General features: G+C 36.6%; 1 protein-coding gene across 1 annotated transcript; it reads right to left on the minus strand.

Moving 5' to 3' along the window:
• Positions 1-210: 210 nt before the first annotated feature.
• Positions 211-11,404, minus strand: LOC112523078 (dr1-associated corepressor homolog). The gene is made up of 6 exons (XM_025132518.1): positions 11,103-11,404; positions 4,175-4,247; positions 4,009-4,102; positions 3,065-3,181; positions 2,880-2,937; positions 211-963 (listed from the first exon to the last, which is right to left on the minus strand). Exons 1-6 carry the CDS (start codon positions 11,133-11,135, stop codon positions 430-432), a joined length of 909 nt encoding a protein of 302 aa, XP_024988286.1. The 5' UTR covers positions 11,136-11,404; the 3' UTR covers positions 211-429.
• Between the last annotated feature and the right edge of the window lie 353 nt (positions 11,405-11,757).

Below are 11,757 nucleotides of genomic sequence, written 5' to 3' on the forward strand. Positions count from 1 at the left end.
AAGGCTTACAACTCTGGTCACAAATTCATCATTTCAGTTCTTCAAGGAATGAGAATGCTTCAAGAAATCAAAACAGATCAGAATGTGAGCATCGATCATTTATAATTCTAATGAATAAGAGATCAGAAAGGGCCTTTTGATCCAAAATAGAGCATGGAAAAGGCCCGTTAAATGCTGGATTTCTTGAGCTGGAAAAAGAAATCACTCTGTGCTTCCTGAGGGATCATAGAAATTACCATGTTAATTGCAGTACTTTGTTGACATTTTAGGGTAAATACAGCTGGCTAAACAAACATGAGATACAGAAATACCGGAAAGTAAAGAACAGAGCATAAAAAAGAAACAAATGGGCATCTTTAAGCCTTGCTTATATGTGTTTTTAAGTATGCTTTTTACCCAAATAGCACCCAAAGAAGCCTGGTGGGTGTATTATTCTTCATCATAGTCTTCGTCTTCCTCTTCCAACCTCGAGTTGATTTGTGCCAGATTGTGGGTATCAATCGCCATCCTGTCCATTTCTGAAAGTGACAACCCGAGATAATCTTCTTGCTTAAGTTCAGCAGGTTCTGCTGATGACGAACAGCCAGTACCTGTACCAGGAACTGGCTGTGGTGGTGGTGGTGTTGGTGGTTGTACGGAAGCTCCTCCATCTAAGGCATCAGAAACTTTCTCCGTATTCTCGTCAATCCCAGCATTCAAATCAAAGTCCCGACCACCGGTGGTGGCACCATCACCGACAGCTAATTCACCTTTCATGGACTTACTTGACTCTAAATTGTCGGTGGTTTCCCCCTGTAGATTCATACCCTGCTTGCTGCTCTGCTGAATCAATGATGTGCGGGATTCTGGTTCTACTTCCATCTGGGGAGGCTCTCTTTCTGCTGATCCTCTACCACGCCCTCGGCCCCTTGGTCTACCACGGCCTCTGCCCCTACCGTTGCTGCTTGTTTGCCTTGCTTCATTCTGTACGAAATAATGTGTTTTCAGTGACAGTCCAGCTTGATCTAAAGCCAAGATGGCAAAATTAATCCACATTGACATCATGTATATAAACAACTAGGGTTAGGTTCCGGTGAGAATGGAAGTTATGGTGAGAAAGGTAAGAAAGGGATCTCCATCCTTGGATCAATCCTGATCAAAGATGAACACTAATGTGGTGCACCCAAGATGCACTGGATCAATTCCCGTGATAAGCACAATTCATGGGGTGGGGGTGAGATTAAAAGTGATCAAGGGTCTAGATCCCTTCTTACGCTTCTCATCTTAACTCCTATCCTCACACGATCCTTCATCTAAACAAATATACCTAAAACAAATGGAAGACACTTTTAGTAAATAAATAGCTATAGAAAGGGTGAGAGTTACTCCCCCCGTCCCAAAATAAATGTCCACGATGAAAAAGACGCACAGTTTTAGAGAAGTGTAACTATTATACTTTTTAATTAACTCATCCCATAATTACGGGTTGAATTGGAAAGCAGGCACTTGTTAGAAGTGGACACTTATAAACTAAAATGAATACATGGACTCTTATTCAGGGACGGAGGGAGTAATACACTAGTATGTGTTTTAAATGATTTAATGATTCACATGCCAACCTGATGAAAACTATCATGAAATATACAAATGATCTATTATCCCATGAATCATTGTACTTCCTTTTCTTGGTGGAGGGTGTATATATGAAATGTATTATCAAGATCAGAAGGATGTTTATGGTCTTATCAATTGCCTTAGCTGCAACCTTTCAGGTGCATCAGGACTCCAACCGACCAATGCCAACTTACTAACTTGTATGTGATTGGTTTTCCGGTATACTAAGACCTACCAACATGATTGCAACCATCCATATATATGCATGCGGCCACATTATGACCAAAATACCATATGTTGCTTGAAAACATGTTTAGGATAGGATCATTTAAGATGATGGGTCATAGACCCAATGGATTGGATCGCTTTAAGTGATGGCTTGCGCCCCATGCATAGGATGTAAATTTAAGGCTAGTGCTTGCATGTTACTCATATGAATGGAGCAATGGCCCAAGTTGTAGCCATTTAAGGTTGTGTCCGGATCCGACTCATGGACCTAAGATTTAATAACTTCGAAGGTTGCATCGTACCCTGGACTTGAGCCAAAGGCTTGTGTGGAAAATCCATAGATGCCACTTCTGTTTAAATAATCAATAATAATGTTTGAAGAGCAAAGATTTGCTAAAGATTTATGTCTAAATGGGATAAAAATACACGAAATTCAATGCGAGTTTAGAAACATCCAGTAATTCACTTGTAAATACCATATAAGGGAAAACTAATGGGATATTTGGTTCGGGGTATCGAGGGGTAAGGAATGAGAATGATAATGAAAATTGTGGTTTTGTTTGATATAATATAATGGGTCCATTACCTTAAACCCATTAACTTTCATACCTGACCAAATTGGGGGGAATGGAAAATTTAATCCCGCTGAGCCATCTCTCGATGTTGAATGGAACATATTTTATATTTTCAAAAACTTGGATAGAACATATTTTATATTTTCAAGTTGGACGAATATATTTCTATTAAAAATATTAAACAAAACAATTTTTCACTGATTATATTAGTTTAACCAAACAGCATCAATGCGGTCCTCATTACTGTTTCCATTCTCCTGCATTCCCATTTTCATTTTCATTCTCATTCCTTAAAATGAACCAAACACCCTCTACGATCACTTGCTATTAATGCTTCATGTTTTAAGTTCACCATTGTTAGGGGATAAAAGTAATGGTTACATTGTTAGGATGTAACAATGCCTAATCCAACCCATTTCTAAAGAGAATGTGGATAAGGCACACATGATTTATGTTGGAAAATCTAACAGAAAAGACTTTTACCATCCTGTTTCTTTTCAACTCTTCATCACTTTCATTCATTTCACCCGCAGCAGCTTTCCTGGAAGAAGAAAATGCATTGAATTTATATTTATTAGTTTAGTAATTCCACAGAATAACCTCGACGAAAAACAATTTATGAATAACCCACTTGGTAAAAGAAGCAGAGAATGGAAGAGAATTCTTACTTCCTCTTTATCATGGTACGATCATCAAGACCAGCATCAGAATGACCATAGTCAGGGACCTTGCTGACAACTTCCCTCAGAAAATCAAATACATTGTAGCTTTGCACACAGTGCTTTCTGAATTAAACAAATAAAAATAGAATGTGATGTGTTTCAACATCAAACAATATTCAAAAAGGACAGTGGAAAGCAAACAAAAACGTTAAACAGTAGCAACACTTGTAAAAAAGGAGGGACTCTCTAATATGGAACATTAGTTTTGCCGTTTAGCTCATTGACCCTCTAGGGGAAGCGTCGCAGAAGAAAATTTCAGTTTTGGGGTCCAGCACATGGGAACTTGACCTAGTTTCGACTCTATAAATATAAACTGATTTAATTGTGAGCCCCAACTTTGTAATCAATAATACACCTCCTAGTGTGGCCGTGGAAGTAGCTTGATCACACTTAATCAAGTGAACCACATAAATCCTGTGTGTTCTTTATTTTTCTGCAATTTACTTTACTGTTGACTTGTTTGTGTGTGTATTTGGGCGCCATTTCCCAACACTTGGGGTACCTATTTCTAGCGCATAGCCTGTTACTGAGAAACATTTGGATCTGAATCGATCAGATTTATCATATGAAAACCATCTCTCATCCTGCATTTTACACAGAGGGGAAATACATATGTACTTATAGAACTATGAACATATCAGCGATTGGAGCTCATTAGAAAGAGAAGTGTTGTATTTACAGATAAGATCTCTTTCGACTAAATCATTCCAATACGTTTAAACAAATTGTCTATAGCTAACTTCAACATAAATATATTAAAATGCATCTCCCATATCACCAACAATACAATGTAATGGATTATATAACCAAAAATGCTTTTTGCAAACCCTAAATCCCCAGGATTCAATTTCAAAAATGTGGTTTAAGAAATGGTTTGAAGGAGGACTTACAAATGTAGTGAGTTAACAGTCTTTGCACCTCGGCGCAAAGTTATATCATATGTACGATCACAAAGGTCTTGCAAAAACAATTCCAAAGCTTTGGCTGCATGATATTACAAAAGAGTAAGAACACCGCATGGCTAATATAAAGCCTAAAAGGCTATTAAGAACTTACAAACTAAAACTGGTACGGCCATGGCGATTTTTCCGACATCTTCATCAGCTTGCATTATCTTTTTTATCCGAGACTGCAAATAATTACTTTAAAATATCAGGAGGAACGATAAATTACATCATTCTTCAATAACTTTTCACTTCTTTATGCACAGTGCGTATTTGAGTTATTATTATCCATGTATATATTTCTTTTAACCAGTCTGCGGTGTTTGGTAAAGTAAACAGTAACATAGAAACACCTTGAGCTAGAGATAAACTCAGTTAGTTCACTATTCCACCATGGTGTAATGAAAAAATCACCTTAGGAGACCACCTATATAGATATAGCAAGTTTCTCTGAAGCAGTCCCTCACCATTTTTCTGAAGGAACCAATCTTAACACTTAGTTTACTAAAATTCACTACCCAAGGAAACACCCCAATTGATGAAAGAACGGTAATTTTAGCACATTATCTTATGTAATCCAACCTGTGTTAGAAAATATTGAACCATGTGGTAATCGAAGAAATGGGGTACAAGGAAACAAGACTTCACACCTCAAGCTAGACCTTAAGTAGCAGTACAAAATTCATAGACCTCTTCTAAAGAAGAAAAAGAAAATCGGCTTCATATCAATATCAATAGACAATCAATTAAGTTATAGTACAATTCCACCTACGTAATCTTAGGTAGCTTGTCCCATGACAAGATAAAGGAGGAAGACATGTGTTAGTTTAGGTATTGCTATGAAAAAGGTGGTTAGGTATTGCTATGAAAAAGTCTTACCACCATCTTATAGAACTTACCTTTCAGCTTCAAGTCATCAACAGATCATGTTGATCACATAAAAATACACAAGCTTATCACAATTTCAACCACTATACCCACGAAGCTAATGCAACACCGTGTGTGGTGGTTTGGTCATATCTCTAACATAGACATCCGGGTACACCCAGTAGAGAAGAAAACTTGTATCAAGAAGTCATTAGGAGAAGATCGCGAAGATCGCAACCATATAACACGTGGCAAAAATTAGTGAAGAGAAATGTTCTAGAGTGGTATATGCCAAAGGAATTGGCAATGGACAGAGTGCATAGAAATAAGCCATCCATGTCCCAAAAACCCTAAAGCTGTCACTGATTTTGGGTTGCATCGCTTTATAATTTCTTTCGGCTATATTTAGCCCTTCCTGAACTAGTTTGGGATAGAAGTCTTGTTATGGTTGTGTTGTTGTTCAGCTTCTGTGCATAACAGCTAATGAAATCTTATCCAAAGATTATAAGTTCTAACTACATAAAAAACAAAGCTTAAGATCTACTTTGCTAACTAAACTAATGTCTGATGAATTTGTTAGGCCACTTCCTAGTAAAATAACAAATCCTTGGAATGTCTTCTTTCTCGAAATACATCAGCAGGACTATTGTAAATGACGGTACACAAACAAAATTAGGTACCATTTTTGGTGCTATATGATGGTAGTTTTAGCATGTTATACTCTTTCAATCAAGTCTTCTCAAATTTTGACCTAAGCAACAATCAAAGAAACAAAATACAAGGGAGCAATGGAGCAAGACTTGACAAAAATACAGGCTTTGAGTAGCAGTAGAAAATGCCCAGCAGAATACAGATCTCCACTAAAAAGTGATATTTGACTTCATATTTAAGAGACGGTAGATTAACTTATTGTGCACAGCTTTGGTGCATCTTATGACCACTAATTCAATCATGTCATGCATAAAGAGCAGGACAAGTGATTTCCTGTACTAAGTACTAACTAAATTGATGTTCATTGAATTTGCTACACGCCTACACCGCTTCCTACCTAGTAAGATAAGAAATCCTTAAAATGACTATTTCTCAAAATACATAAGCAAACCATTATTGGATGACAGTACATACACAAAACTCCCATAAAATTGTCATCATTTTAGGTGCTACTGTAGTCAAAACAAAAGTCTCAATCCAAAGATTTTGTAGTAATACATAGGCAGTAGTTACATATGACATGGCACTGAAGGCAAGTAATCACTGCATTTCATAGCAGATTTTCAATTAGATTATCTCACACCAAATATCCTCTCTTTGCCCATTTATATAAATTCAATTCTCCTGAGTCTCATATTTTATTCAATAAGCTCAGAACTGGAGAAATCTCACTCCAGTCCTGCTGATACAGGCATGATTTTTCCCATTCTGTTGGGAGATGATTTATATAATCTAGGATTTTGAAGAATTCTGAACTCCATGTGAATTTAACAAGTAGAGTGGAGAACTGATTTTTGGATGTAGGTGACAGAAACCTATTAAGGGATGAGAACCTACAGAGAACCATAGAAAATGTAGCTGTAACATGGACCTAAGGAGTATGAGTTAGCACACAAGTGAGTGCTATCATGCTTGTCCATGACTGGCTCAGAAACGACTCAATTTCTTTCATTCATGATCAGCGACTCCACTTGCAACATGACACTTAGGAGCTCTTGAATAAAGATAATTTGTAAATTAAAAGTTAACATGAAATATTCTGTATGCTTTTTTAAATTTGATTCATAGTATAGTTATGATTACCTAACGATATAAGAACATAAATATCAAGATCAATTCCTAGTCAACGAGATCAAATAATTTCGTATCTCCTCGTTCCTACCGACCTAAACTAATTCCAGCAATTTCCTTTATGGAATGTCCCAAGTGAAATTTAACATTTCCCTTTCAAGTTAGTTTTGCCCATTAGTGTCACTAGAAGATATGGATGTGTTCGTTTCAGTCAATAGTATTCCACTATGTGGCGCAGGACACATGAAGGCATAAAAGACAAAAAAAGGTAACTAAAGATTCTAGGCACCTCACCAAGAAACAAAAGGATATGAGAAACTCACCAATGATAGTGCGAGGACTGGGGCATCTCAAGGATGATAAGGAGAAAACTCTCATGTACACTCATTATACATATATGTGTGTATGTGAAGCAAACCATAATCTACACATAGAGAACATATTTATCAAGTGGAGTTATTAGACCTGGGGCATGTTTGTTAGCAGCTTAATGAGCTTAATGGGACTCACAGCTTATTTGGTCAGCTCTACATTACTGTTTGGTAGTGGCTTAGGGGCTGTTTGTTTCCCTCTTAATGGTGACATTAAGAGGGAGCCTCTTAATCGGTCAGAGGTGAGGCATGTTTGGCAAAAAAAAAAAAAAGCCTCTTAATGGTTACCCAAGGCTCTTAACCATTTTGAGGGTGAATCGATGCTAAACCATTCAGATTGTTTCTTTTCCCTCTTTACCCTTCCATACCTTTACCAGCCCACCCACTCTCATCCTCTCCTTCACCACATCGCCCTTCCACAGGTTTACCAACGCACTCTCATCGTCTCCTTCACCACATCGCCGGTGACCTCCATCTTCCACACCTCCATCGCCGGTGACCTSCATCGCCGGTGACCTCCATCTTCCACACCTCTGTCGCCGGCCGCACCTTCCACAGCTTCTCGACGCTCCATCTCCGGTGACCTCTTATCAGGTAACTTGCCGCACCTTCCACAGCTTCTCGACGCTCCATCTCCGGTGACCTCTTATCAGGTAACTTGCCGTACCTTCCACAGCTTCTCGACGCTCCATCGCCGGTCGCCGGTGACCTCTTTTCCCTATTTACATCTCTCGAAGCTATTATCACTTTTACATCAAGATTGCTATAACTTTTTGTTTATAGATCTTCTGTTTAGATCAACTATTTAGATGGGTTTTTTTGAAGATTGCTATTATCACTTTTACAGTTCTCACAACAGCGGGGACAAACTGGGAATCGATCAACTTTCTGGACAGTTTGTCCTTTYTGTTCGGTTAGGTATCAATTCTATAGAGATGATGTTCTTAACAAAGTTATTCACTGTCAAAGKTGCAAGAAGTCCTTCTCCGCATATGAATTAAACGTCCAAGGTGCTGCACAAAGCCACCAAGTTCCTGTGTTTCCCCAACAGACCAAAGTTCCTTCTAAAGGAACAGATGGCACCCATAATAGTAATTTCACATCAAAGGCACATGGAAATGTGAATAGAAAAAGGAAAAAGAAGGTTGAAGAATCTTGCAGTGAAAACGAGAGCCAAAAGTTTACGAGAAATTATGTTTGGTTGGATTAATATGAAATCTTGTTTCAAACTAATAATGTTACATTTGTTTGGATTAATATGAAATTTGTAGTTATTTTTGTAAAATTATTGTTTCATTCAGATATCAGCCAAACAGCTTTATTTCATTCAGTACTAAATCATTCAAAGGGTTAAAATGGTAATTTTACTATCATTCAGAGAACAGTTACCAAACAACATTATTTCATTCAGCACTTAACCATTCTGACCCTCTTAACCATTCTGACCTCTTAACTATTCTGCATAAATCATTCAGCAACTGCCAAACAGCCCCAATGATATAGAAAGTGACTTATTCAGTAAGCTTCTATGGGGGGAGCTTTATGCAGAAAGCCAAGTTTTTTCCACACCTGCCCTTCCCAATTAAGAAACACGGTCCTTCCCTCTATGAAAAATCCCTCCCAAACAAAAACCTTCCCTATCTATACAGACAAATTAAACACAATTTTATCCATACATAACCTAATGGAAAACTAACCAAACAGCCCCTAGTATCACAAAAAAAAAAAAAAAGTGTCCAACTGTGCACACATTTATAAAATGCCAAAACAGCCTTAATATGTAACAGAATACTTAAGATTGGCCAGTATACCGTAAATATCAAGTTATTAACAGAAACCTCTTAGAACAAATTCTACCCACCCAAAAGAATGTCTAACTAAGAACTAGATAAGAATTCAATCCACTCTAATCTTATGGGTTTATCAATTTATCATCTTAATTATGTTCGACTCTATGATTCAACAAAGATCATGACAAGTTGCATGATCTAAGCAAACGAAATGTTCACATCCAATTTTTGGTATTCCCGAGTCCCTCATGCAAATCAACTGATTTGACCACCAACCGAATCAACTTGACTTCCATATTGACTCGAGGAAGTAGACCACGTTAGGTCGATAGGTGCTATGATCTACAATGGAACTAAGAAAAATTCGACTTGAAGCACTATATTCACAAGGGAGTTTTAAGGGCACTTACAAGTTATAAGAATCAACTTTCCTCTATTAGTACAGAAGGAGTCACAAACATAAACTAACATTTGGGTTATCACAAGGGATACCAGACACTCCTAACCTCGTATTGATCACAAAGGATATTAGACACTCCTAATCCACTAGGAAAAAAACAAACCTTGATTAGCTTACGGGTGACGATAAGAAAGTTATAAAAGATCACTACCCTAACTGAAAGTGTAAGCATTTGGAAATTGGAATCATTAGAGGTTAATTACTCAATGCTAGTTAAAAGTGTAGTTCATAAGTTGTATGAATTTGGAATTTGAGCTACCAAGACATAAACTACAAAGGTTATCACTCTCATTTGTAAAGCATGTCTAGTTTTGAATGGAATATTTTGCCCTGCAAAATCTCCTGTCAAGTTTCCTTTTCTATCCATCATTTATCTAAATTCCATACTCTAGTAGTTTTCTTTTTTCAATGAACTAAAAACCAGAAAAATATGTGTGCATCATGAGAGCTACCTAACCAATAAGAAAGAGAGAGACTTATCTAACAAGTTACAAGGCCTTTGTGTGTGCTTTATGGGCATGAAAAAGCCACATGCCAATGATCAATAGTAGATTAGGAAGAAGACGAATTTTTTTGTATTACATGCTAAAAAGGATGCTCCATCTTGAAAAAGAGTAAATTCCAGATCCTCTTAAATTCTGATAAATGCATAGAAATGGATCGTTTTAGTTTGTGGTCTGGCCAGGGAACACAAAATACATCTTAGAACTTGGTTCACCAAACCTTTTGTTTCCAGGTGTTGCATTTAAGATTTCTCTTGGAACCTCAATACTTATTAACAAAGAAAAAAGCTCAAAAATTTATCCTAAAAGTTGTCTTATTAGAGATAATTACAGAATTACCTAAGTACTATGTATCTCAAAATGAGTTAAATTATTGATAGTTTTGCAACTAAAGGTCACAATCTAGGAATTGCATAAATTCAGTAAATGTACTGTCACAAAGAAACTTCTTTTACCAAGCCCATGAATAATGAAATTCACTAGATTAATAGTGTGGTGTGATGGCCCATAGCAAAACTGGTGCATCATATCCCTTGGACGATTGACACAAATCATGATGGAGTCATGGATGGGAACAAGATTAAAAGTAAAGAACGAACACAAATAAGCCACAGTCTGTACAACTATCAAAACACAATTAACAAAGACAAATGCAAGGTGTAGAAATGCTTCAAAACCCAGCTCAAAGAAGTATACAAACTAAAGGTGGTTGTCCAACCTATTAGTCAAATCGATGTCAAGATACCAAACTTGAACCTAACGTTACAATTATCCTAATGGTTCTGATCAAAACCCAAGCTATTGGTGTGAGCCATATTGGGAATATGTATTAGAGATATGCACTACCATACAAGCAAATTAAACTAGATACAGCTTCTATAAGTAACATTGAAACAAATCCAAACACAATGTATGTATATGCTGCAGTGGCCAACCCAACCAAGCCCAACCTAGTTCCATACCCACGACTGAACCTTACTCTTTAATCATGTTCCAAACATTCAAATTAACAGCTACACCATCATAACTGATTCAAATGCAACATTGGTAAAAGATCTTTTCACATATTTTCTGAAACCAACAATAATCTCTTTTTCTCTTTGTGCTGGGCCATTTTCTTAGCAAGGTTCTAAAACCCATATCAATTTTAAGCTAAGAACATGTCAGCAATCTTAAAAAGCGAAATACAGATCTTCCCTAGGCATAATCTACGATAATAGCATCGCCAAAAACACACATAAAACAAAAAGCGAGGAAAATTACTTACAGCAGGGAAACGCGTATCGAGCTTCTTCTTCATGGCGCTAATACAAAATCAGAACAACTAATTTAACAGAAAAGATGATAAAGGAGAGCGTCAGATGGCATATGATATCCAACAGTCACAGTGGCGAAGAGATCTCCCCGTTTCAGATCTGATTCGTAGGATCTGATTCGAATCACGACATCCAATAATTTCATAGATCCGCATCAGGTGACAGCATTGCAATTCACAAAGGTATGTGTGGTTAGCAAATAACCATTGCTGGGTTGCTCTTGCTCCCATTCCCAAACGCCATTGATCTTTATGTCTTTACGAAGCCACTCTGACTGACCAACAAATTCTTTTAAAATCCAAAATAGAAGAGACATATAAAATAGTTTTTAATTATATTATATTATATTTAAAAATACTTTTAAAAATCATTTTTATACATCAAATATTGTTATTCATCCATACTAGAAGAGTACACGTACAATGCAGTAAGACATATTTTGATTTTAATATTCTATTTTATTATTTGTTTTTGTCGATGTTATAATACGATTTTATGTGTTTTTAAGAAATCAATAATAATTTTATTTTTGAATAAAATATAAATTTAAAGATATCATAAAAATTTAAAATATATATATCAATGTTAATATCAAATTAACTATTT

Source organism: Cynara cardunculus, assembly GCF_001531365.2.
Source record: "Cynara cardunculus var. scolymus isolate 2C chromosome LG 12, CcrdV1, whole genome shotgun sequence".
NCBI lineage: Eukaryota > Viridiplantae > Streptophyta > Magnoliopsida > Asterales > Asteraceae > Cynara > Cynara cardunculus.

Bases quoted from the DNA above. Each gene is read 5' to 3' on its own strand.
- LOC112523078 (XM_025132518.1), bottom strand. From the start codon at position 11,135: ATGAAGAAGAAGCTCGATACGCGTTTCCCTGCT. The intron at 4,248-11,102 runs GTAAGTAATTTT...AATTATTTGCAG, and splicing joins TCGATACGCGTTTCCCTGCT to TCTCGGATAAAAAAGATAAT. The intron at 964-2,879 runs GTAAAAGTCTTT...TATTTCGTACAG, and splicing joins AGTTGAAAAGAAACAGGATG to AATGAAGCAAGGCAAACAAG.